Source organism: Aquarana catesbeiana, linkage group LG06 (genome assembly GCF_042186555.1).
Source record: "Aquarana catesbeiana isolate 2022-GZ linkage group LG06, ASM4218655v1, whole genome shotgun sequence".
Classification (NCBI taxonomy): domain Eukaryota; kingdom Metazoa; phylum Chordata; class Amphibia; order Anura; family Ranidae; genus Aquarana; species Aquarana catesbeiana.
In genome coordinates this window covers 15,766,177-15,793,914 of record NC_133329.1, presented here as the reverse complement: position 1 = coordinate 15,793,914, position 27,738 = coordinate 15,766,177, and the positions used below count along the sequence as shown (strand labels likewise).

Here is a 27,738-nt window from a genome sequence, read left to right as displayed (position 1 = left end):
ATTTGGAGCCGTGAACGTACCCCTTTGGATCAGATCAATTATCGGCTGTACTTTTTCTCTCAACCTTTGCTTGTTTTGCTTCTCCTCTTTGGTGAAAAGGAAGACGTTCCCCCCAGTCTTCTCCTGGAGGGTGGGCTGACTGCTCAGGATTTTGTTCTTGGTCTCCTCACTGCTGTCCTCCAGATCATCAATTACTGCTAAGACTTTATTTGGTCCTGTGATACAAGGGAAAGGGGTCAAATCCATCATTTATCTACTTCCATACTACCCACAATACATATATATCATAAAAGAACATGTTTTCTTCCATGATGTAGGTCAAGGGCACTGCATTGCGCTTTTGTGGCTTATAATGGCAACGGAGAGCATTTCCAGGACCAATGAGGGTACTTCCTGGCCATGTGACAATGTGGCAGCAAAAGAATGGGAGGGCTGAGAATCTTTAGTCTGGGGGAAAAACACAACCATGTGGCCCTTTTATGATAGGGGCAACTTTCTGTGAACTAGATCAAATGGGCCATGGAGTATCATAAACAATTCCTATGTCTTTTTTTTTATTTTTTATATGGAATCCTGCTTTCATCGTTTTAACTCTTTTTTCCATCTGATGATCTCCTCCACCCTTTTTCAGGCACCGATCCTTGCAATCACTTAAAAAATGATCCTCATGTTTTTGTTGCATCTGTTAGGGGTTTTTAAACATGCATGACCACCCTAGGGTTCGGAAGTTGGAGGAGGATGCCGCTCTTAAATACTGCACCCCAGATGATGTCCTAGAGAACGAAACGCGTCGGGACGGACTACTGATACCACTGACACTGACGTTATTTTATATACCAAAGCGCTTTTTTATCTCCAGAAATGTGAGTGATTTTTTTTCTTCAATAAATATGCTATGAGTTTTGACGGAATTACGCTATGTGCTCTCATATTTCCGTCTACATATACCATTGATGTTTATTCGGACCAATCCCTTTAACACATCATTGCAAGCACCCAGACCTCCTGGAATCCATGTCCTTTGTGGTATCTGCCATTCAGGATCACCACTTTTCAAGCTTGATTGTCCCAGTGGGTACACACCCATCTGTGTCCAATCTCTCTGGTAAGCCTTTACTAGTACATGGTGGTGGATCAACATCCTTTTTTCACTAAAGCCACTTTTTCATCTTTGCCACTTTTGGGTTACTTTTGGTATTTTTATGGACTAATTTAATATGATTGCGATCATCATTTGTGTCAATCATATCAACTGTTTCCACTCAGCAATTTCTCACTCATATTATTGTGCAATATCCTTACTGTTTTTCTATTTTATTAGTTGTTTAGCCATTGGTAGAACTTTATTTAATAGTCTTACTGACTAGTTGAGTATTTCATTTTTCTAGCGCTGCACTTGTTCGCACTATATGTTACTTTCGGAGTGGTGGGGGCACCTGCATATAGGGGAACCAATCTCTCCATTTTTCTCCTGCAGCTGATAAATGCCTTCGTGAGGAAGAGGAGGAGAAGCAGGCATTCAGCAGGTGCAGGAGAAAATCTTTGAGATCGGTTCCTCTATATGCAGGCGCCCCCACATCTCCTCCTAGCCAGCTTCTTTCTGCTGCTCACCTGTGTGCTCTCCTATCCTCTGTGCTCTCTCTCTCCTAAACCCCCCATCCCCAGCAGCTCTGCTGACTTCCCCCTTATCTTCTCCTGGAGACGCTGTCAGGAATGAGAATGGAGAAGAAGCCGGTAAATGTGCAAATTACCAACCCCTTCCTTGTCCTAATAAAAACGGTGTTGACTGTGCATCATTTTTTGAATGAACGGGAAGCCTCTGTACAGAGCTATTCCTGTCCATTCATTCTGTGCAGCTGAGGCTGCAGAGATAAGGATTGAGGACTGTGTCCTTATTCTCCTTTCTCTTTCTCAAAGGTGGATCATCAGAGGTCTGTTTAGACCCCTGATATCTCATCAAACCCCCCCTCCCCCCCAACAGGGCTCCTAGAAAAAAAAATCATTAAAAAAAATACTAATATTGTACAAAAAAGAAAATGGTAAAAAAAAATTAAAATTAAAATAACAAAAATAGAAACAAATAGTAACACCAGTGGTGGAACTAGTGTATAAAACCCCCCAAGGGGTTAACGCTGCGCTAGAAGACCAATTGATATAAAAAATGAAAAAAAAAAAAAATTGTGAAATTCAAAATCAAAAAAGCAGCCAGCATCAAAGAGTCAGATACAAAAACTCCAAAACAAGTAGTAAAGAAATTATGCAGCGCTAAAATAATAAAATGAATGATGATGTGAATGATCCCAAAAAGAAAAACTAAAGCAGTTGTCAGAAATGAACAGACATATAAAAGAATTCTAATCTTTACATAAATAAATACCGTACATTATATATTGTGTAATAATAAATCATCAAATCATAAATATGTGCCACAAGAGGAAATTAATCCACCAAAAAAAGACAAAATCAGTGTAGATTGGTGAAATCAACTAAAATGAACCACTAAATAACATCCAAACACTGTTAATCACCATGAATAAAGAAATAGGTATATACAAAATCCCATCACAAACAGTGCAAATAATTAAAAGGGAAACTAGTCCATAAACATGGTGTAGATGCTAAGTCCAGAGAGTGTAGTAAGGATAGGTCCAATCTCCCAAATGCTTAGCACACCCGAGTGAGTAATGAGGCTCCTTCCCGACTCAAATGACCACCCAGGTGGTCTCACCAAGCACAGGGAATATTAAGGTCTCCCAAGAACCTATACCGGCATCTGAAGTAATGGCTAGATCTGCAATGCTTGGGAAATATAAAAAAGCTCCCATAGTGTAATCGTTCAAAACGGGGGATTTATTTTTCAAAAAGATTGGACTTACAAGAAGATTCAATCAAGAAAGCATATACGAATTGTAGTTAAAATGTCCCGGTGTCTCCACAGGCTTCCCGCTGTTCATAGGCTTCCCATCGGTCTCAGCAAAGGAAAAACGTAGTGACGTCAGCGTCACAGGCTCCGCCCTACGCGTTTCGCCACAGCAGTTATTAAACATCGCCAATAGACAGCTCTATCAGTCTCAAAAAATGGTATAAAACTCATTTGTGTACAGTTATGCATGACCAAGTAATTGTCAGTCAAATGATCACAGCACTGAAAACCCCAAAAAATGGCCTGGTAATGAAGGGGTATTACAGGCCGGTACTCAAATGGGTAAAGCTGAAGTCCATGTTTGCATAGTTACCATGGGTCCAACTAGGACTAATATTCCATATTCCATACCTGGTTGATCCCTGTGAAAGCGGCTGCCCTGCTGCATAGTAAACACAGGAGGTCATTTTGTCAATGAATGGAAATAATTGTCTGATAGGAATTCAGTTTCAACATTGTAAATCTTATATTGGATTTTAGTGGTTGATTTCTGATCTTCCCATATTGCAAATTACACATATACTGGACAATTTAGGTTTAAAAATTGCTTTTTTTGCTCACCAAGTCTGTCCGACAGCAGGCTTATCTCATAATCGTAAATAGAATCTGTGACATCGGTGATATTAATTCGGCCTCTGTTTTTGCTGTGGTACAATATGGCGAATTGGCATTGGCTGAGGGATTGTATCAGGACACGGCGATTATTATTAGATATGTAGATGGGAAGAACGTTATAGTATTCTCCTAGCCGGCCCGTTAACCAGGCGTATTCAGTATCTCCAGCCCTGGAGAATATTCCAACCGTTGGCGTCATTGTTGGATCTTCTGGGAAAAAACACAATTCTCTGGGTGAAAACATAGGAAAAAAAATAGAGTTATTATAACAATGGGCCATTGTCTGTCTTCCTGACCTCTTTCTAAGGAGCCTTCTGTCTCCCCCGGTAGTGTTATATAACTTGTCTATACTGCAACTCAATTATTTTTCAACTTCTGGTAATAGGATGACAATGCTGTCATCCTGCCTTTCATCCTGTGGTCAGGGTAGCATAAGAGGTTCATGTAGTTTTAAAATCGAACCAGGCACCAGAAAAATAATAATAATTATAGCCCCCCCCACCCCCCCCCCCCCTGCAAAGGTTATTCTGTGCTCCAGTAGGAGTGTGACTGGTCTCCAGCTACCTCTATGTCTGGTATTGTATGTATCACAGCCTTTTCCTCTACCCCTAGACATAACATGCATGTAACCCCTGCACATGATTAAATGATAAAATCAGCAGAGTTTCTCCTTATTTCAGATCTACCCCTCATATTTACAGCGACTGCACTTCCAAGTGCTCTTTCAATGCAATTTCAAGTGCATTTTGCACTTGTAGTTTGCACTTGTAGTGCAAAGTGGATTTACCTTTCCTAAATAACCCCCAATGTGTCTGTTGTATATTGTAGTAAATGCTTTATAATATATCTAGTGTACCTTTTGTATATTGTTGTATCTATTGTATATTGTTGTTTATGCTGTATAATAATGTATCCCTTGGTTCGGTTCGCGGCAGAACATGTGAACGGACCAAAAGTTTGCGCGAACATTCGAAGACGATTAAAGTCTATGGGACCCAAACGTGCGAATTTTAAAGGCTATTATGCAAGTTATTGTCCTAAAAAGTGTTTGGGGACCCGGGTCCTGCCCCAGGGGACATTCAACAGGGGCAGAAAAATTGGGCCTTTGATGGTGGTGTGGTGGTGGTGCCACAACACTGTAAATCCTCACAGTTACTCTAGGTGGGCGCAGGAACGGGCCCTGCTGTGAAATATTAGATCAAAAATTGTAATTACATGTCCCTGTTAAACCAGGGGCCAAAAAATTGGGTCTTAGGCAGTGGTGGTGGTGCCACAACACTGTAACCCCTCACGGATTCTGTTGTTGAGGGCAGGAACGAGCCCTGCTGTGAAATATTAGAGCAAATATTTTAATTAAATGCCTCTGTTAAACAGGGGCAGAAAAATTGGGCCTTAGACGGTGGTGGTGGTGGCGGTGACACAACACTGTAAAGCTTCACAGATACTCTTGTTGAGCGCAGGAACGGGCCCTGCTGTGAAATATTAGATCAAAAATTGTAATTACAGGCCCCTGTTAAACAGGGGCAGAAAAATTGGGCCTTAGGCACTGGTGGTGGTGCCCTGAAACAAAAATGTTCTTAGAAGCTATTAGCATGAACATTGAGGAGGAATAGAATAGTCACTCAACATAATAGGATAGTCAGCATAGGCAGTCTTCAAGGGATCTCACATTTATAGAAAAATTAATTGGTTGCATCAGCATCAGGTGCTTGGTAGCTGGTGATCCAAGACTGATTCATTTTTATGAAGGTGAGCCAATCAACTGAGTCTGTGGACAGGCGCACTCTGTGATCGGTTACAAAACCTCCAGCAGCACTGAATGTGCGTTCAGAAAGAATGCTGGATGCAGGACAGGCCAGTAGCTCAATTTCATATTGTGCAAGCTATGGCCAGTGATCCATCCTCAAGACCCAGTAACCCAGTGGATTTTCGGTTGGAAAGGTCTCCAAGTCAGATCTTGCCCCTAGGTATTCCTGCACCATGTAAATCAGACGCTGGCGATAGTTGCTGGAACCGATTAGACCTTGGGGCTTCGGACTAAAGAATTGTCTGAACGCATCGGTCAGACGGCCACCTTCTCCACCGCTCCTTCTGTGACTGACTGAAGCCTCAGCAACACATTGTCCAGGAGGACCAGGAAATTGTAACCTTCCAGGCTCTGGAAACGCATTGCACAAACCTTTCTGCAAGGCCTCCCGAAGATGATTCTTTCTATGCTCCCTCTGCGAAGGCTGGATAAATTCCGCAACCTTACCCTTGTAATGTGGATCAAGCAGGGTTGCCAGCCAGTAATGATCCCTCTCCTTGATACCACAAATCCGAGGGTCCTTTTGCAGGCTTTGCAGGATCAGGGAGGCCATGCAGCGAAGATTTGCTGAGGCATTCGATCCGGAGTCCTCTGGGTCACTAAGGATGACACGATCCACAGCCACCTCCTCCCGGCCACGTACAAGTCCATGAGTTTCTGGGGACTGAAAACGATCCCTTGTAGACTGCTGCTGATGCTGAGTGCTAGGCTTCACCTCCATGCTGACACAATCCTCATCCTCCTCCTCTTCCTGTGTGATCGGCGGGCCCGCAGGACTACTGTCTGGAAAAAGGGGGACTTGAGAGGCAAGGATGTCCTCCTCTTCCTGCCTCTGTTCTGCCTCAAGTGCCTTGTCCATTATTCCACTAAACATGTGCTCCAACAGGAAGACAAGAGGGACAGTATGACTGATGCATGCACTGTCACTGCTCACTATCCTCGTGGCCTCCTCAAATGGTGACAGGACAGTGCATGCATCCTTGATCAGTAGCCACTGGCATGGCGAAAGAAAGCCAAGCTCCCATGACCCTGTCCTGGTGCCATACTCACACAGGTACTCATTGATGGCCCTCTGCTGCATGTGCAGCCGCTGCAGCATTGCCAACGTTGAGTTCCCCCTGGTGGGCATGTCACAAATGAGGCGGTTCTTGGGCAGGTTGCATTCCTTTTGAAGGCAGGCCAGCCGAGCACTGGCATTATATGACTGGCAGAAATGCCCACAGACTTTCCTGGTCTGCCTTAGGAGATCCTGTAAGCCCGGGTACCTGCACAAGAACCACTGCACCACCAAATTAAGGACGTGAGCCAAACAGGGAACAGGCATCAAGTGTCCCTGTCAGAGGGCGGAGAGGAGGTTGGTGCCATTGTCGTAAACCCCCATTCCTGGCTGAAGCTGGCATAGCGTCAACCACCTCTGAGACTGCCCCTGCCGAGCTGACAGAATCTCTGCCCCAGTGTGACTCCTGTCCCCTAAGCAGACCAACTTAAGCACCGCATGGCATCTTTTTGCCTGAGTGCTTGCGTAGCCCCTTGAATGCCTACGGAGCACCGCTGGTTCAGAGGAGAAATCTGCAGAGGAAGAGGCCATAGAGGAAGAAGAAGAGGAGGGGGTGGAGGAGAGAGGTGTGGCTGAATCACCACTACTAGCATTTTGGAGGCGTGGTGGCGAAATAAGCTCCAGCAATACTGCACTCTGTCCTGCATCCTTCCCAGCTGCCAGCAGAGTTACCCAGTGCGCCGTGAAAGAAAGGTATTGTCCCTGTCCATGCCTGCTGGACCATGAGTCAGCGGTAATATGCACCTTACTGCTGACCGCCCTGTCCAACAAGGCCAAGACATTGCCTTCCACATGCCAGTAGAGAGCCGGAATGGCCTTCCGTAAAAAGAAATGGCGTTTGGGAACTTGCCACTAAGGTACCGCACATTCCACAAATTCACAAAAGGGGGCAGAGTCTACCAGCTGAAAAGGCAGCAGTTGGAGTGCTAGCAATTTAGCCAAGCTAGCATTCAGCCACTGAGCATGTGGATGGCTGGGACCAAATTTCTTTCGACAGTTTAGCAACTGGGGAAAGGAAATTTGCCTGCTACAATCGGATGTTGGTGTAGCGATAGCAGATTGCCCGAAAGTACTTGGCACACCTAATTCTCATTCCTCTCAGTGCAGGTTTCTGAGAGGACTGAAGGTATAGTGGGGTTGGAGATCCCAGCTGATGAGGAGCAAGGAGAGGTCCGCCTTGTTCTTTGGTGTGGGTCTTTTAAGTACTGTTGCCAACGGGCTGCATGGGAGGTCGACATATGTCTGGTCAAGCATGTGGTGCCCAAGCGGCTGCTGTTTTGGCCACGCTTGATATGTTTCAGACATATGTTGCAAACAGCAAAGGTGCAATCTGCTGCACTAAATAAAAAAAGGCTCACACCAAAGAGCTTTTCAAAATATGCGGGGAGTCAGCAGCCTTCTGCACATGTGGAGATCTGCAGTGTGATGCAGTCAGTGGCTTCCCCCTAAGCTGGCCCCTGGAGGGCATCCTGCCTTGTTGGAGATGTGCCTCCTCCTCCTCCCTTCTATCAGGCACCCACGTAGAGTCAGTGACCTCATCATCCCCTCCCTCCTCATCATTGGAGCAAACCTGGCTGTATGCTGCAGCAGGGGGAACATGACTGCCGGTTTCTTGTCCTCCATGGGCACCCCCTCTCTCTCTGGGCTCACGTTACTGCCTTCATCCTCAACCTGGGTACCATCATCGGAGCCTTCAAAACGCTGCGCATCCTCCTGCAGCATGTACCCAACACTGTGGTCGAACAGTTCGGGGGACTCCTCCGTGCATGATAGTGGGGCTAGGGAAGGAGTGACTGATGACATTGAGCCAATGGAATACGCCGAGTTGGCAGCTGCATTGACAGGCAAACTACTCTGAGCCTGGGTGACAGAGGATGAGGAGGATGATGATAGCTTAGTTATCCACTCTACCAACTCTTCTGCATGTTGTGGATCAACACGGCCAGCTGCCGAAAAAACAGACAAGCGTGCCCCACGGCCACGTGCTGAGGATGCACCGTGTCCAAGACCAGCACTGTTAGCTGTAGACACAGAGCCTGCTTGCCCTCTTTTAGTGGCCTGTGAGTGTCTGCCTCTCCTTGGTGGCCTTCCAGACATGCTGTAAAATTTTATTAGCAAAACACTGCCTGAAGTTTACTAGAAAAAGTACACCAGGAATGGCCTGCAGTCAGTTATAGGCTTGGTTAGACTAGAATGCAGTGGATATATATGTTGGAGACTGTATATATATTTTATGCACTGCAGATCACCGAATCACCTGCCTGCCTGCTTGAAAGTGTATTTGAAAACATACACCAGGAATGGCCTGCAGTCAGATATAGGCTTGGCTAGACTAGAATGCAGTGGATATATATGTTGGAGACTGTATATATATTTAATGTACTGTAGATCACTGAATCACCTCCCTGCCTGCCTGAAAATGTATTTGAAAACGTACACCAGGAATGGCCTGCAGTCAGATATAGGCTTGGCTAGACTAGAATGCAGTGGATATATATGTAGGAGACTGTATATATATTTTATGCACTGCAGATCACTGAATCACCTGCCTGCCTGCCTGAAAGTGTATTTGAAAACGTACACCAGGAATGGCCTGCAGTCAGATATAGGCTTGGCTAGACTGGAATGCAGTGGATATATATATATATATATATATATATATATATATATATATATATATATATATTATGCACTTCAGATCACCGAATCACCTGCCAGCCTGCTTGAAAGTGTATTTGAAAACATACACCAGGAATGGCCTGCAGTCAGATATAGGCTTGGCTAGACTAGAATGCAGTGGATATATATGTTGGAGACTGTATATATATTTAATGCACTGTAGATCACTGAATCACCTCCCTGCCTGCCTGAAAGTGTATTTGAAAACGTACACCAGGAATGGCCTGCAGTCAGATATAGGCTTGGCTAGACTAGAATGCAGTGGATATATATGTAGGAGACTGTATATATATTTTATGCACTGCAGATCACTGAATCACCTGCCTGCCTGCCTGAAAGTATATTTGAAAACGTACACCAGGAATGGCCTGCAGTCAGATATAGGCTTGGCTAGACTGGAATGCAGTGGATATATATATATATATATATATATTTTATGCACTGCAAATCACCGAATCACCTGCCTGCCTGCTTGAAAGTGTATTTGAAAACATACACCAGGAATGGCCTGCAGTCAGATATAGGCTTGGCTAGACTAGAATGCAGTGGATATATATGTAGGAGACTGTATATATATTTTATGCACTGCAGCTTACTGAATCACCTGCCTGCCTAAAAGTATATTTGAAAACATACATGAGGAATGGCCTGCAGTCTATAGGCTTGGCTAGACTGGAATGCAGTGGATATATATATATGTAGGAGACTGTATATATATTTTATGCACTGCAGCTTACTGAATCACCTGCCTGCCTAAAAGTATATTTGAAAACATACATGAGGAATGGCCTGCAGTCTATAGGCTTGGCTAGACTGGAATGCAGTGGATATATATATATATGTAGGAGACTGTATATATATTTTATGCACTGCAGCTAGCTGAATCACCTGCCCGAAGTATACTAGAAACAGTACACCAGGAACGGACTGCAGTCAGATCTATCTAGACTGGATACAGTGCATATATATATATATATATATATATATATATATATATATATATATATATACGAGACTGACTGTATATATATATATATATATTAAATACACTGCAGCTAACTGAATCACCTGCCTGCCTGAAGTATATTAGAAACAGTACACCAGGAACAGACTGTAGTCAGATCTAGCCAAACTGGATACAGTGGATATATATATACAAGACTGACTGTATAAATATATATATATATATATATATATATATATATATATATATATATATATATATATATATATATATATAAAATACACTGCAGCTAACTGAATCGCCTGCCTGCTCAATTTAAATGAAATGATACTCTCTCTCGGTCAACGCCAGCAACACACTACACAGGGCCAACGTGTAGGCGGCCTTATATAGTGTGGGGCGTGGACTTAACCCCTTGAGCCATAATTGGCTAAACGGTGCTGTGATTGGCCAAAGCATGTGGGTCATAGTGCATGCTTGGCCAATCATCAGACAGCAATGCACTGCAATGTCACAGTGCATCATGGGGCATGACCCGCCACTCGAATTTGGCGCGAACGCCCCATAATGTTTGTATTTCGACAAACGCGCGAACAGCCAATGTTCGAGTGGGACTAATGTTCGACCCGAACATAAAGCTCATCCCTAGTTGTATGATGATGTATCTGTTTCCTCCCAGACTCTCCCCTTACTCTGTATGTTGGGGTATTTTTGTATATTTTTTTATAATGTATTTTTTTTTCTGCTTTGTAATGTATCTGTTGTATATTGTATTTTTTTAAAATGTATCTATTATATATTGTTGTGTCTTCTAAATAATGTTTTTGTTTTATATTGTTGTCTCTTCTTTATAATGTACTCTATTTGTTGTATCTCCTTTATAATGTATCTTTTGTATAATAATCTGTCTGATGTGTATTGTAGTAAATGCTTTATAATGTATCTTTTGCACAGTATATTGTTGTATTTTCTTCCTAGTGTACCATTTACATATAGTTGTATCTGTTGTATATTGCTGTTTATAATAACGTATCTGTTGTATATTGCTGTGTATGTTGTATAATAATGTATCTGTTGTATGATGATGTATCTTTCATTTCCTCCCAGACTCCCCCACCTGTTTCTTTGCATCTCCCTGTCTGATCTGTTATCTGACCATATCCCCACCATTTCCCCCTTTGCAGGATCTCTGCCCTTACTGTATGTTGAGGTCCCGTCTCCTCCTGATATAGAAAGGGGCAAAGTTCCAGTCAAAGTGAAACTAACATCAAGAAGAGGAGGAGGAGGAGGAGGAAGAGAGGGAGGGAGATCTCATCCCCATACAGATGTCCTCTAACCTTCTCAAAGTGCTCTGATGACCTCATGAAAGAAGATCAGTGTTTATTATAATGTCGATATGTGGAATGTTTTATAAACCTTGGGGGTTATTTTTTAGTTCCTATTGCCTAAAATATCATAAAAGGGTTCATTTATGTAAGGAAAAGATTCTAATCACTTTCTCCATTCACAGTTGATCTGAGTGCGTCTTTGATTGTTTTTCGAGTGTTCTTTTTTAGCACTCATACCAGCATTTTTTGGTGTTTTTGCACATTCTTCTGGCTTCATTTCTTTTTTCTTTTTTTTTTTTGGCAAGGAGAGCTAGTTACTAGACAAGAAAATGTACAAAAATGCATTACACTATTTTTGAGGCACTTCTATTGAGGTCTACTGAGGCCAAAACGCTTGACGCTCCCTCATGTACTTTTTGGAGCAACGAGCTTCAATCTTCAAGTGACACTACATCCAGGTGTGCAGCGCATCTTAACAACTTGCGGACCGCGCGCCGTCATTATACATCGGTACTTTGACATAGAATGCCGGGGTTAGGGCAGATAGCTGTCCTAGCCCCGGTATATTCTTAAATGGCGGACGGTCCTCTTTCTGATAAAAGGGGTCTCCACTGCTTACTGGAGCCGCCGGTAGCGGTGGAGCCGATCGGGTCCTCTCCCCTCTGAGACATGGAGCCAAGGGAGGGAAAGATGGCCCCCCACTCGACTCCTATACATTGGATGGCGGAAGCGACATCAAACGTCACTTCTGCCCAATGGTCTTAAAGGGGAATTTTTAAAATTTTTGACATTTATTTATTTATTCATTTTTATTGCATTTAAGTGTAAATGTTTTTGACCCCCGATCTCACATTTAAGAGCTCCTGTCATGCTTTTTTTTCTTTTACAAGGGATGTTTACATTCCTCATAATAGGAATAAAAGTGACCCAAACTTAGTTTTTTTTTTTAAAAGGACAGTGTAAAAATAAAAAATAAAAAGTAAAATAAATAAGAAAAAAAATTAAATAATTAAAGCTTCCCGTCCCGCCGAGCTCGCGCACAGAAGCGAATGCATATGTAAGTCGCAAAAACGGTGTTCAAACCACACATGTGAGGTATCGCCGTGATCGATGGAGAGAGAGCAATAATTCTAGAAAAAGACCTCCTCTGTAACTCAAAACTGGTAACCTGTAGAAATGTGTAAACGTTGCCTATGGAGATTTTTACGGGTCAAAGTTTGTCGCCATTCCACGAGCGGGCGCAATTTCGAAGCGTGACATGTTGGGTATTAATTTACTCGGTGTAACATTATCTTTCACAATCTAAAAAAAATTTAGGCAAACTTTACTGTTGTCTTATTTTTTTATTCAAAAAAGTGTAATTTTCCCCCAAAAATTGCGGTTGTAAGACCGCTTCGCAAATCCGGTGTGACGTAAAGTATTGCAACGACCGCCATTTTATTCTCTAAAAAATATATAATGTTTGGGGGTCCTAGGTAATTTTCTAGCAAAAAAAAAAAAAAGATTCTAACTTGTAAACACCAAGTTTGAAAAAAGGACAGTGTAAAAATAAAAAATAAAAAGTAAAATAAATAAGAAAAAAAATTAAATAATTAAAGCTTCCCGTCCCGCCGAGCTCGCGCACAGAAGCGAATGCATATGTAAGTCGCAAAAACGGTGTTCAAACCACACATGTGAGGTATCGCCGTGATCGATGGAGAGAGAGCAATAATTCTAGAAAAAGACCTCCTCTGTAACTCAAAACTGGTAACCTGTAGAAATGTGTAAACGTTGCCTATGGAGATTTTTACGGGTCAAAGTTTGTCGCCATTCCACGAGCGGGCGCAATTTCGAAGCGTGACATGTTGGGTATTAATTTACTCGGTGTAACATTATCTTTCACAATCTAAAAAAAATTTAGGCAAACTTTACTGTTGTCTTATTTTTTTATTCAAAAAAGTGTAATTTTCCCCCAAAAATTGCGGTTGTAAGACCGCTTCGCAAATCCGGTGTGACGTAAAGTATTGCAACGACCGCCATTTTATTCTCTAAAAAATATATAATGTTTGGGGGTCCTAGGTAATTTTCTAGCAAAAAAAAAAAAAGATTCTAACTTGTAAACACCAAGTTTGAAAAAAGGACAGTGTAAAAATAAAAAATAAAAAGTAAAATAAATAAGAAAAAAAATTAAATAATTAAAGCTTCCCGTCCCGCCGAGCTCGCGCACAGAAGCGAATGCATATGTAAGTCGCAAAAACGGTGTTCAAACCACACATGTGAGGTATCGCCGTGATCGCTGGAGAGAGAGCAATAATTCTAGAAAAAGACCTCCTCTGTAACTCAAAACTGGTAACCTGTAGAAATGTGTAAACGTTGCCTATGGAGATTTTTACGGGTCAAAGTTTGTCGCCATTCCACGAGCGGGCGCAATTTCGAAGCGTGACATGTTGGGTATTAATTTACTCGGTGTAACATTATCTTTCACAATCTAAAAAAAATTTAGGCAAACTTTACTGTTGTCTTATTTTTTTATTCAAAAAAGTGTAATTTTCCCCCAAAAATTGCGGTTGTAAGACCGCTTCGCAAATCCGGTGTGACGTAAAGTATTGCAACGACCGCCATTTTATTCTCTAAAAAATATATAATGTTTGGGGGTCCTAGGTAATTTTCTAGCAAAAAAAAAAAAAAGATTCTAACTTGTAAACACCAAGTTTGAAAAAAGGACAGTGTAAAAATAAAAAATAAACAGTAAAATAAATAAGAAAAAAAATTAAATAATTAAAGCTTCCCGTCCCGCCGAGCTCGCGCACAGAAGCGAATGCATATGTAAGTCGCAAAAACGGTGTTCAAACCACACATGTGAGGTATCGCCGTGATCGATGGAGAGAGAGCAATAATTCTAGAAAAAGACCTCCTCTGTAACTCAAAACTGGTAACCTGTAGAAATGTGTAAACGTTGCCTATGGAGATTTTTACGGGTCAAAGTTTGTCGCCATTCCACGAGCGGGCGCAATTTCGAAGCGTGACATGTTGGGTATTAATTTACTCGGTGTAACATTATCTTTCACAATCTAAAAAAAATTTAGGCAAACTTTACTGTTGTCTTATTTTTTTTATTCAAAAAAGTGTAATTTTCCCCCAAAAATTGCGGTTGTAAGACCGCTTCGCAAATCCGGTGTGACGTAAAGTATTGCAACGACCGCCATGTTATTCTCTAAAAAATATATAATGTTTGGGGGTCCTAGGTAATTTTCTAGCAAAAAAAAAAAAAAGATTCTAACTTGTAAACACCAAGTTTGAAAATAGACTTGGTCCTTAAGTGGTTAACAACAGCTTGCCGACCGCCCCATAGCACATTTACTGCTACAGGGCAGCCGCATTGCACAGGATCACGTATATATGTATATATATATATATATATATATATATATATATATATATATATATATATATATATATATATATATATATATATATATGTAATCCTGCATTTCCTGGTAACTGGCAGCTCGCTCCCGCTGTGATTCTACACATCGGGCCAATCAATATACACGTATTACTTTTTTTTTTTTACCAAAAATATGTAGCAGAATACATATTGGCCTAAATTGATGAAGAAATTAGATGTTTAACATTTTTTTATTGGATGTGTTTTATAGTAGAAAGTTAAAAAAAGCTGTTGTTTTTCAAATTTTATTTATAGCACAAAAAATTTAAAATGGCAAAGGTGATCGAATACCACCAAAAGAAAGCTTTATTTGTGGGGAAAGGACATCAATTTTATTTGGGTACAGCATCGCACGACCGCGCAATTTCCAGTTAAAGTAACGCAGTGCCGTATCACAAAAAATGACCTGGTCATGAAAAAAGGGTAAATCTTCCGGTGCTAAAGTGGAAGATTTCAGCTAAGCTCAGCACCAAGATATAAAAAAAAGAAATCTTAGTGCTGAGTGTGGAAGCTTTTCGAGCGAAGCGTCAAATCTCTCTGGTGGGAAAAGGACTTTTCTGAACCTTGCAAAGTGAATATTAGTAAAGAAGAAAAAGAAGCGATGTTCACTTTGAATACTCAATCGTGTGTGAGAAAAAAAAAAAATTACATTTCAAAAATTTTTTTTTTTCGCTGGAACATGATTGGTTGGGTGAAATCAGCTTTACGTTATTCAGTAGTCCCAAGTGAAGCAGGGCTGGATGCTGCACCTGTCCCTCCTGAAGCAGAACTGGATGCTGTTCCTCTGAAAGCAGGGCTGGATGCTGCACCTGTCCCTCCGGATGCAGGGCTGGATGCTGCACCTGTCCCCCCCTGAAGCAGGGCTGGACACTGCACATGTACCTCCTGAAGCAGGGCTGGATGTTGCACCTGTCCCTCCTGAAAGAGGGCTGGATTTTGCACCTGTCCCTCCTAAAAGAGGGCTGGATTTTGCACCTGTCCCTCCTGAAGCAGGGCTGGATGTTGCAACTGTCCCTCCTGAAGCAGGGCTGGATGTTGCACCTGTCCCTCCTGAAGCAGGGCTGGATTTTGCACCTGTCCCTCCTGAAGCAGGGCTGGATGTTGCACCTGTCCCTCCTGAAGCAGGGCTGGATGTTGCACCTGTCCCTCCCAAAGCAGGGCTGGATGCTGCACCTGTCCCTCCCAAAACAGGGCTGGATGCTGCACCTGTCCCTCCCAAAGCAGGGCTGGATGCTGCACCTGTCCCTCCCGAAACAGGGCTGGATGCTGCACCTGTCCCTCCCGAAACAGGGCTGGATGCTGCACCTGTCCCTCCCGAAACAGGGCTGGATGCTGCACCTGTCCCTCCTGAAGCAGGGCTGGATGCTGCACCTGTCCCTCCTGAAGCAGAGCTGGATTCTGCACCTGTCCCTCTTGAAGCAGGGCTGGATGCTGCACCTTTCCTTCCTGAAGTAGGACTGGACACTGCCCCTGTCCCTCCCAAAGCAGGGCTGGACACTGCCCCATCCCTCCTGAAACAGGGAAGAACGCTGCACCTGTCCTTCATGAAACAGGGCTGGACGCTGTACCTTTCCCTCCTGAAGCAGAACTGGACACTGCCTCTCCCGAAGCAGGGCTGGACGCTGCACCTGTTCTTCATGAAGCAGGCCTGGACACTGCACCTGTCTTTCATGAAGCAGGGCTGGATGCTGCACCTGTCCCTCCCAATGCAGGGCTGGATACTGCACCTTTCCCTCCAGAAACAGGGTGTCACGGTTCTTAGAAGGATTGGCACACCTGCAAATACCCAGTAAAGTAAAAGACTGGCACATAGAAATTTGGCAACAGCAGGCACGAACAGTCATGAGGATCCATGTGCAAGTGCGCTCGCCAAAGTGCACGCAATGCGTGACAGATTCCAGTGGACTATTTAAAGCCAGCAGTATGAACTATTAGTTGCTGGATGATATTCTGTTCCCCCTGTGTGCTCCTGTTCTTGTCACTATTGGATTTCCTGTTACCGACCCGGCTTGCCTTTGACCCGTCTTGTCTCCATCCCCGGCTTTGACCCTTGGCGTGTTCCAGTGACCCCGCTTCTGCCTGCTGATCCATGCTTGACCCCTGGCTTGCTCCTCTGACTCTGTTACTGCCTGATTACCAGTGAATGACCCCGGCTGACTCCTGACCCTGCTTGCTGCCTACTACTAGCTGATCTTCCGTGCATGAATTCTGGCCTGGCTCCTGACTCTGCTCCTGGCTCTCCCTGCTGCCGATTCTCACCCGGTACTCCTGAGGGACTCCTGCCCAGCAGTGCATCCTGCTCATCGGCCGCCATCCAGCAGACATCTCTTCATCACCTCAGCCTGTCACAGCTTGCAACCCCTGCTTCTCTGAGCAAAGCACTCCCTGCAACCACCTTCAGGGGTGCTTTGCGCTTAGCCGCAAGGGAAGCTGTCTCAGCACTTTTGCCTCCAGCCAGGTATGTGGACAGGGCTGGATGCTGCCCCTGCCCCTCCTGAAGCAGTGCCGAATGCTGCACCTGTCTTTCATGAAACAGGCCTGGACGCTGCACCTGTCTTTCATGAAACAGGCCTGGACGCTGCACCTGTCTTTCATGAAGCAGGCCTGGACGCTGCACCTGTCTTTCATGAAGCAGTCCTGGACGCTGCACCTGTCTTTCATGAAGCAGGCCTGGACGCTGCACCTGTCTTTCATGAAGCAGGCCTGGACACTGCCCCTGTCCTTCATGAAGCAAGCCTGGGCGCTGCACCTGTCTTTCATGAAGCAGGCCTGAATGTTGCACCTGTCCCTCCTGAAGCAGAACTGGATGCTGTTCCTCTGAAAGCAGGGCTGGATGCTGCACCTGTCCCCCCAAAGCAGGGCTGGACACTGCACATGTACCTCCTGAAGCAGGGCTGGATGTTGCACCTGTCCCTCCTGAAGCAGGGCTGGATGTTGCACCTGTCCCTCCTGAAGCAGGGCTGAATGTTGCACCTGTCCCTCCTGAAGCAGGGCTGGATGTTGCACCTGTCCCTCCCAAAGCAGGGCTGGATGCTGCACCTGTCCCTCCTGAAGCAGGGCTGGATGTTGCACCTGTCCCTCCCAAAGCAGGGCTGGATGCTGCACCTGTCCCTCCTGAAACAGGGCTGGATGCTGCACCTGTCCCTCCCGAAACAGGGCTGGATGCTGCACCTGTCCCTCCCGAAACAGGGCTGGATGCTGCACCTGTCCCTCCTGAAGCAGGACTGGATGCTGCACCTGTCCCTCCTGAAGCAGGGCTGGATGCTGCACCTGTCCCTCCTGAAGCAGGACTGGATGCTGCACCTGTCCCTTCCGAAGCAGGGCTGGATGCTGCACCTGTCCCTTCCGAAGCAGGGCTGGATGCTGCACCTGTCCCTTCTGAAGCAGGGCTGGATTCTGCACCTGTCCCTCTTGAAGCAGGGCTGGATGCTGCACCTGTCCCTTCTGAAGCAGGGCTGGATTCTGCACCTGTCCCTCTTGAAGCAGGGCTGGATGCTGTACCTTTCCTTCCTGAAGTAGAACTGGATGCTGCCCCTGTCTCTCCCAAAGCAGGGCTGGACACTGCCACGTCCCTCCTGAAACAGGGAAGAACGCTGCACTTGTCCTTCATTAAACAGGGCTGGACGCTGCACCTGTCCCTCCTGAAGCAGAACTGGACACTGCCTCTCCCGAAGCAGGGCTGGACGCTGCACCTGTTCTTCATGAAGTAGGGCTGGACGCTGCACCTGTCCTTCATGAAGCAGGGCTGGATACTGCACCTTTCCCTCCAGAAACAGGGTGTCACGGTTCTTAGAAGGATTGGCAAATACCCAGTAAAGTAAAAGATTGGCACATAGAAATTTGGCAACAGCAGGCACAAACAGTCATGAGGATCCATGTGCCAGTGCGCTCGCCAAAGTGCACGCAATGCGTGACAGATTGCAGTGGACTATTTAAAGCCAGCAGTATGAACTATTAGTTGCTGGATGATATTCTGTTCCCCCTGTGTGCTCCTGTTCTTGTCACTATTGGATTTCCTGTTACCGACCCGGCTTGCCTTTGACCCGTCTTGTCTCCATCCCCGGCTTTGACCCTTGGCGTGTTCCAGTGACCCCGCTTCTGCCTGCTGATCCATGCTTGACCCCTGGCTTGCTCCTCTGACTCTGTTACTGCCTGATTACCAGTGAATGACCCCGGCTGACTCCTGACCCTGCTTGCTGCTTACTACTGGCTGATCTTCCGTGCATGAATTCTGTCCTGGCTCCTGACTCTGCTCCTGGCTCTCCCTGCTGACATCTCTTCATCACCTCAGCCTGTCACAGCTGGCAACCCCTGCTTCTCTGAGCAAAGCACTCCCTGCAACCACCTTCAGGGGTGCTCTGCGCTTTCATGTGCAGTAATGATGTGAAGTATACGCTACTTATTGTCAGTATATTTTTGCACTGACAGAATTTTGCTGACATTTGGATAGTCAACATCATCACAGTGTATCTAAAGCCAAAACCTTTTTTTAATGCTGTGTGCAGTGAGGAAGAATTAACCCCCCTGCCATGGTTTTATTACTGTCCCCTCCAGGTAAATGAACCCTCTCTATGTGTCCTGGTAGTGCCACTGAGACAGAAAGTAATGGAAATCTAAATGTTATGAGTTGTCACCAAAACAGGAAGAAAGGGGACATTTTCCATTGGGGGAAACTGTGTGACAAAAAAATTCTCTCACTTTTGAAAAATTTAATTTTACTTACTGTTGCATCTATGTGGCAGGAATTGGAGTAAAATTGGATGAACATCTCATAATGGGACACAAAAAAAAAAAAAAAAAAAAGCGTTCAAACTAATTTTCTTAACCTCTTTATAAAAACAAAAAACAAAGTAACATACATCATATCAGCCAATTACATATCATACAAATTAGTCATACAAAAAACAGCGGTTTAAATCCTCACCCTCTGCCTCTAACCCTAATAATTAGGAAAAAAAAGTTGTGGCTTTAGATATACAATAATGATACATTTTAATACTTCTATCCATGTTCTGCCATCAAAAGATCAATGCCCTAAAAGTATGTACAAGTGTTACCTTTGTCCCTTTTTAACTGCAATAAAACTAACAAGGTATGTAATAAAGATAAAGGCTGAGAGATTATGAAACTATAAATGGTGGAAATCTCTCTATAAGGATATACCTGGGTTGTTTCCTACTTTCTGTTTTATAATATGGGGTGAAGTTTTATAGAATTGCAGACACAGCTCTTAAGAAATGTATACTATTACATGAAGAACAATGGGCACTTTATGGACATCTTGAGGTATGAAGGAGAAAAATACACTTGAGGTTGGGCCTCTTTGCTTTTTTTTTTTTTTTTTACTTTTTTGCAAAAACTGAACTTCAGGCACACAAAATACTTTTAAATATATTCCTTTTAACCCCAAAGTATTTAAATCCACGCTGTGGGCCCAAATGCCTTTGCAAACCCAGGAGAGGGCGGGGTGGGACCCAGCAGGCACTACCCACTGCTGTCTACCTACAGAAAACTACAGGAGTAGGCAGAGACAAGACTAAGCCACCTATTGCCATGGGTAGAACCATCAAATGAAATTACCATCATCTGGCACCACCCGTTTCATGGGTTTTTTTTTAGTAAGGCTACTATAATGCAGAGACCAGACCAGTCACCTGCGAATGGAAGATCCCCATTGGTCAATCCTAAGAGGAAAATAGCTTTAGAACATTCGAGTCCACAGAATTATGGAGGGGAGGCTCTGTGGGGTCACAGAACCACGTTAAACTCTGATATGGACAAAAATTAGTGCAGGGGCGCCAGTAGCGGACTGCGATCACAGATAATTGGTGATATCATAAGACAACCACTTTCACCAGAATATAGTGTTACAATGGTCGCCCCTGCCTTCCCCCAGTTTCATGCAGCAATTTGAGTAAGGCTGCTATAATGCAGAGACCAGACCAGTCACCTGTGAATGGAAGATCCCTAACGCTCAATCCTAAGAGAAAAATAGCTTTAGAACATTCGATCTTGAGAGTTAACATTCACTATTAGAGAAAAAAGCCCACCAGTATGGGCTAAGAACTTTCAACCAGTAGAGGAAATAATAAGAGGGAGACCTCTGCACTGTATATAGTTTATGGACAATCCTGTGCAAACAACCAAACGAACGTCCAGCTGTACTGTGAGTTTTATTACCACTACTAAATGTGACAGCTTCCTCCTGGTTGTTAGGGAGCTGGCACCTGCTAGTGTCCTAACAACCAGTGACTCATCTTCAACTGGAAAATTCAGCTGTCAGCAAGGAATTCCCAACAGAAAGATGAATGTAAACAAATAGTGGGGTGTCAGAAACCATGAAATCAGACCGAGACAGAAGTACAGTTAAATCACACTTGTTTAATAATAAAAGTAAATAGAACAAACGTGGTCAAAACATAGCCAGAGTTCAGGAACCAGAACGGATAGTCAGACAAGCCAAACATCAGGGAGACGGAGATGAGCGTAGTAAAACAGCAAGCAGGATCTGGAGCCAGAAGGGGTGTCAGCCAAGCAAGTCTTTTAACAGGAATGCAGGAGAGCGTCTCTGTGATGTTGACCAAGGCGAAGGCAGAGATCCTCTGGACTGGACGGCTTAAGTAGGCAGGACTAACAAACAGGCTATCATCAACAGCTGAGTAACTGTGGAAAGTTATGTTAGGTTCAACTCTTAATGAGTTGCTTTTTAAGTTTATATTGCTTTGTCAAATTTCAGCTCTTAAAGAAATACACACAGAGACAGAGTATCTGTATATCAGCCTACGAGCCTTCAATGCCCCGTATTCATCTGAACTGTCTTGGTTTATTGAATATATTTATATGGTTTGTTACATAAAACGCAAGTATCAAAGTGCAACGCAATTTCGACAGATAGTGATTGTATCAGCAACCAAAGGTTACAATAAAAGCAGTTTCATCGAGAGTGGTGTGTCAGCACACAAAGGTTAATTTCATAAGAAACTGCAACGCAGGCATTTCATAACAGATTTTACACGTAGGCATTAGTTTAAGTAAGAACTCTGAATCAAATCCCTAACCCTATCAATTTCCCCCTTTGACATCATCCTCTCCTTCCCCCTGGGTCCTCATGAATAAGTTCTAGTCAGTTTTCCCTAGAGTCCTTTCCCTGACCGCGAGTTGTCAGAGGGGTAAAACCCATCCCCCTAGGTATTACTAACATCTTAAATTCAAGAAGAGGAGTTTTGTAGGAGTGGGTGATGTCAATACACATTTATCAGTATGCCCTGTCCATTCTCTACTTTTTTCCCCCACTGTAGCACTCTTATATTTTTAATACATCCTGAAAATGGGGCTGATCTATTTAAAGGCTGACATGGTATAGTTACTACTTGTAATAATACATATGTACTGGGGTCCTATTTCTATGAATCTATTGCCTATATTTATCGGCGTTCTTTGCATCCTGCATATGCTAGTTTGGTATTTTAATAAACAAGGCTCATATACTGGGGAACTTCTGCCACATACCATTCCCTTATTAGTTCCTTCACATAGATTTAAATCATGGGTTCTGTTTCCTTTATCTACATATTTCCCATATCTTTCTGGATATCAAAACTCGTCTTTAATTACTAGTGGCATGACCACTATTTTACACATTTCCATTACATCTTCTACCCGGTATGCTTCGAACCTTCCTACACACCATTTCTCTTCACATTCTATCTTATCCCCTTTTACTTGGAACCATACACCATCGTCAGTTAAACCCTTAAAATATTTCATCCAGGTATGATAATTTCCCAACTGTAGTTCAGTCCTGGCCCTATTTATTTGTATATGATAGGATAAGAGGTTAAAAGAGCACTGTGTGAAATTTACAAACTGTTGACTTTGATTCCACAGCTGGAGCTCTGCTCCTATCGTGTGATTTATTAACCCTCCCAAAAATTGTAATAGGGGTATTTCTTGCAGTTGGGTTTCAAAAGCTGTGGGTAGCCATTTACTTATAATTACCAGACTATCGGCTATGTGTCCTCCTGCATGCTTCCATCTGTTGTTCATTTCTTCTATTTCGACCGAGTTTAAAACTCCCATTCCTATACCTGTTAATCCCAACAGAGTATCATACCATTCTCGCTTATCTCTACTCTCCGGTATCGGGGGAAAGGTGATATTGAATTTTATTTTTGTTTTCTGTTGTGATGTTGATACATTTATGCAAGTGTTTGGTACGGGTGTTAATATGGAAGATTCAATTATTGGCGTTACTTCTTCCTCCATCTGTATGTGAAACCCATAGGACTGTGCATTCCAATACCACCCGTCCTGTCTCTCTTCCCTCCACCAGGAGGCACAGAGAAAGGTACTTGATTGATTAACTGCAATAATATCCGCTAGGCTAAACATCCCTCGGATATATTTTCTCCCCCTGCTTTATGGACTAATATTTGGTACATTTGTCCTACCACCCGTTCCCGTGCTTGTTTCCACGTCTGTGAAAGGGATATTTTATGGCACCTATGATTTTTACTATTATTAAAAGAAATCCCATACTAGTGTTTAATTGAAATGTTATATTTACCTCTGACTGTGGTTCTGCCCTTATCCATGCTATGTTTTGGTCTATGTGTAACGGTCTCTTGTGTCCTTTAACAGTATAATTACCCACTGTAATGTACTCTTCCATTGTGTATCCTGAAACATTCGCTACATTAGGATCGTCTATAACCCATTGTAAATTGGCTGTTTCCTCTACCTCAATTACATTAATACCAGGAGTCTATGCATATATTTGTAAAACAACAATTTTCAACAGAAAATATGTAAGTAAATATTTCATCATGTTGTTTTCTCGGGTTGTTTCTTGCAGTGTGATGCGTGTATCCAGGTAGGTTTTCCTTCCAGCTTTACTGAAGTGGTTGTGGTAAGAAGCACTTGATAAGGACCTTCAAACCTTGGCTCCAACGTCTTTCTGATGTGTTTCTTTACATATACATAATCCCCTGGTAGCAGTGTATGTGTACCTGTTATTGAATTAGGGTCTGGAAGAGAAGAATACCCACTTTTGTGGATCTTAGTTAGATGTTGTTGTAATTGTATTACATATGCAGTCAAACTATCACATTGCAATTGCATACTCTGTGGAAAGTATAAACCTAATCTAGGTGCATTCCCAAAAAGTATTTCATATGGGGATAATCCTGTTTTTCCTGTTGGAGTGTACCTAATAGAGAATAAAACCAAAGGCAGACATTCAGGCCATGGCTTGTTTAACCCTTGCATTGCCTTTTGTATTTTTAACTTTATTGTGCCATTTACTCTCTCCACTGATCCCGAACTCTGTGGGTGGTAAGGGGTGTGAAAACTTTGTTGAACCCCTAACATGGTCATTACATTCTGCATGATTTCTCCTGTAAAGTGTGTTCCCCCTATCTGATTCTATGGTTTCAGGAAGACCAAACCTAGGTATTAACTCAGTGATCAGTTTCTTAGCTGTGGCTTTTGCTGTAGCTGATTTTACTGGATAGCTTTCAGGCCAACCTGAGAATAAATCGATACACACGAGAACAAATTCAAAGGGGCCGCTCTTAGGCATTTGTATGTAGTCAATTTGCAGTCTCTGAAAGGGGTATTGGGCCTGAAAATGGTGTTTTCGTGGGGTTTTTACTCTCTGTCCTGGGTTATTCAGGAGACAGATTTGGCAGGCTGCACAGTAGTTTCTTGCAGTACTACTGAATCCAGGGGCGAGCCATCCTTGGTTCACAATCCTATACATGGAATTGGAACTAACATGTGTGGGTAGGTGAACTGCCGCTGCCATTGCTGGGTACAGAGAGGCAGGCAGGCATATTTTGCCCCCTTCCCTCCATACATTGTCAAGGTCTGGTGCTGCTCCCATTCTGACCCACTTATCTTTCTCGCTCTCCCCTGCTTGCTCCTGTAATTTACTCAGCTGCTGCCATGCTGGTTCTGGGATACTCACCTCTACTGCTGCTAAGGTCTCAGAGCTTCCTTCCCTTAGAGCTGCCTGTTTTGCAGTCAAATCTGCAAATGCATTTCATTTTGCCTCAATTGTTTTTGCGCTCGTGTGTGCCGCTATCTTCATAATGGCCACTCCTTTAACCTTTTGAAGATTGTTCTAAAGCTTTTAATTCTGCTTCCTGTGCTGACATGTGGGCTGGTAAGGCCTGTGCTTAAATCACCTGCGTATCAGTCACTACAGCATACCCTGTGTGATATTTACCCTTGTCATCAGCAAACCTACTGCCATCTATGTACAAAGTGTGCTCAGCATTTAAAATCGGTGTATCTGTAACGTGTGGGAATCCCATTGTCTCCTGTTCCATGAGCTGAAAACAATCATGTTCATTTACTTCTCTAAACAAAAGAGTGTCAGGTACCTCATTTCCTTTCTCACTAGTACTATCATTCCCCCTTGCCAAATCTGGTGACTGAAGAGGCAAAAAGGTGGCCAAATTTAAAGTTGTACAGCGCTGAAAAGTGACATTTGGAGGTAAAAGTAAAGTACACTGTAACCTTAATTGCCTAGCCATGGAAATGTGTTTGGGCTGAACTTGAGACAAGATTGCATGTATGTCATGTGTGGTATGCACTACAACTGGATTGTCTAGAACAATCTCTGATGACTTATCTATGATAATTGACACTGCAGCTACCGCCCGTACACAGGACGGTGAACCTCTAGATACTGGATCTAATGCTGCTGAAAAGTAAGCGACTGGTCTTTGTTTTACATGTGCCTGTGTCAGAACACCTGTGGCGTGTCCAGTGATCTCAGCAATGTACAGATTAAATGTCTTAGTAGTAGTAAAGTGATAAACGACTCATAAGCTACTTCTGTAAGCATATACGGTACAATTTTCAAACAATCGTATAATGGCTGCATCAAAGTGCTAGCGTGTGGTATCCATTGTCTACAATATGACACAATACCTAAAAACATATGCAATTGTTTGAAATTCCTTTATCACTTGAACCCTCTCCTCAGTGAAATGTCTTGTACCCTGTGATATACAATGCCCCAGAAAGATAACTTTTTCCTGACACACTGGTAATTTGTTCCTATTAACCTTGCAACCTTTTTCTACTAAAAAGTGCAACAAATTAAGGGTGGTATCCAAACAAGTTTCCTTGTCAGGGCAACATAACAATAAATCATCCACACATTGTAACAATACACAAGAATCTGGTGGTACTCATTCTCCCCTCAAGTACAGGATATATCTTGTGTGGTTTACGTTCTATGTCAGTATATGGGGGTGGGATGGTTGAACTAAGATTATTTAAAATTTCAACATTTTTTGTTCTTCTGTCTTTCATATCCCAACCATCACAATCTGGATTATATCTCCACCCCCCTTCTTTCGCTCTATTTGAAACCTTAATTAAGCATTGAACCTGACGCATCCATTGCTTCTCTAACACCTCTCCTTGTCTGTCCCTTTTTATTTCACTTCATACATCCGGGTCTAAACCCGCTGCTCCTTTCACCTTAAATTTACGAAGGACATCCTTTAAGTCCCGCGCTTCATCTTCCCCACAGATGTTTGTAATTATCTGTGGCACCGTGTAATGTGTCACAATTCCCTGACGGGGTTTTTGTGTTCCTCTGGCCCATTCTGACAGTCCAGCCTAGGTAGCGTGTGGGACACTTAGTGTACAATATACAACACTTAACCAAGTTACACTAGTTCCTCGTTGCCTTTTCCTCCTAGGATGCCAGAATACTAAAAACCTCTCCTAAATGAGATTCTTGAAACCGAATTACTTTATATGCTAGCCAACTGACAAAATATTGTGATCAGACTGACGGCTACAACATATACAAGCATTCCCTAAAGTGACCAGGTATCCTGCATCTGGGGTCCCTCTTATATACTCTTATCCCTGCTTTTTGGAGCAGACAGGGCTTACCCTCGCAACCCGTCTATGGTTTATGAACTAAATTGAATATCAAACTTAAGCGGCAGACCCCCAAAGTCCTCTTGCGAGGTAAGGGCGCATTCCACTGCTCATTGGGATGATATTCTTTCAATTCATACCAACCTAGGCAAGGCTCATTCACTTTCTCAACAAGACAGACAGACAACAAACAAATAATTCCAGCAATATAAACCACAATATGCAGTAATTCTAGACTCACCACTACAGAGGCTGGTGTTTTAAAACCAGGAGAACCGTAACTGACAGAACGGATAGGCACAAATCAGGGGAGCACAGAATATAAGAAAAATAAAGCTTTTTCTTACCTGCGCAGGTTTTTCAATCTGTGGTTCCCGGAATGCCTGTCCTTTTGTTCCGTCAGCGTAGCTCAGCCACCTCTTGTAGCAACTTGGTGGGTCCCTGCTTATTCGGGCGCCAAAAATGTTAGGTTCAACTCTTAATGAGTTGCTTTTTAAGTTTATATTGCTTTGTCAAATTTCAGCTCTTAAAGAAATACACACAGAGACAGAGTATCTGTATATCAGCCTACGAGCCTTCAATGCCCCGTATTCATCTGAACTGTCTTGGTTTATTGAATATATTTATATGGTTTGTTACATAAAACGCAAGTATCAAAGTGCAACGCAATTTCGACAGATAATGATTGTATCAGCAACCAAAGGTTACAATAAAAGCAGTTTCATCGAGAGTGGTGTGTCAGCACACAAAGGTTAATTTCATAAGAAACTGCAACGCAGGCATTTCATAACAGATTTTACACATAGGCATTAGTTTAAGTAAGAACTCTGAATCAAATCCCTAACCCTATCAGTTAGGAGCTGACAATTAGCCGACAGCTGAGCGGCCAGCTCAAAGAAGAAAGGCTGAGCCCAGCCCTGACATGGGGATAGTGTAAACCAGAAGTAGGCAACCTCGGCCCTCCAGCTGTGGTGAAACTACAAGTCCCATGAGACATTGCAAGACACTGACAATCACAGGCATGACTCCTA

General features: G+C 43.3%; 1 protein-coding gene across 1 annotated transcript in view; it reads right to left on the bottom strand.

The window, feature by feature from the left end:
- Positions 1 to 11,339, bottom strand: part of LOC141148175 (uncharacterized) — a gene marked incomplete in the record, with an annotated part of 36,446 nt that extends 25,107 nt beyond the window's left edge. Inside the window, 3 exon segments of the mRNA XM_073635371.1 lie at positions 2 to 215; positions 3,485 to 3,748; positions 11,245 to 11,339. Coding sequence (XP_073491472.1) covers positions 2 to 215; positions 3,485 to 3,737 — 467 coding nt within the window.
- Between the last annotated feature and the right edge of the window lie 16,399 nt (positions 11,340 to 27,738).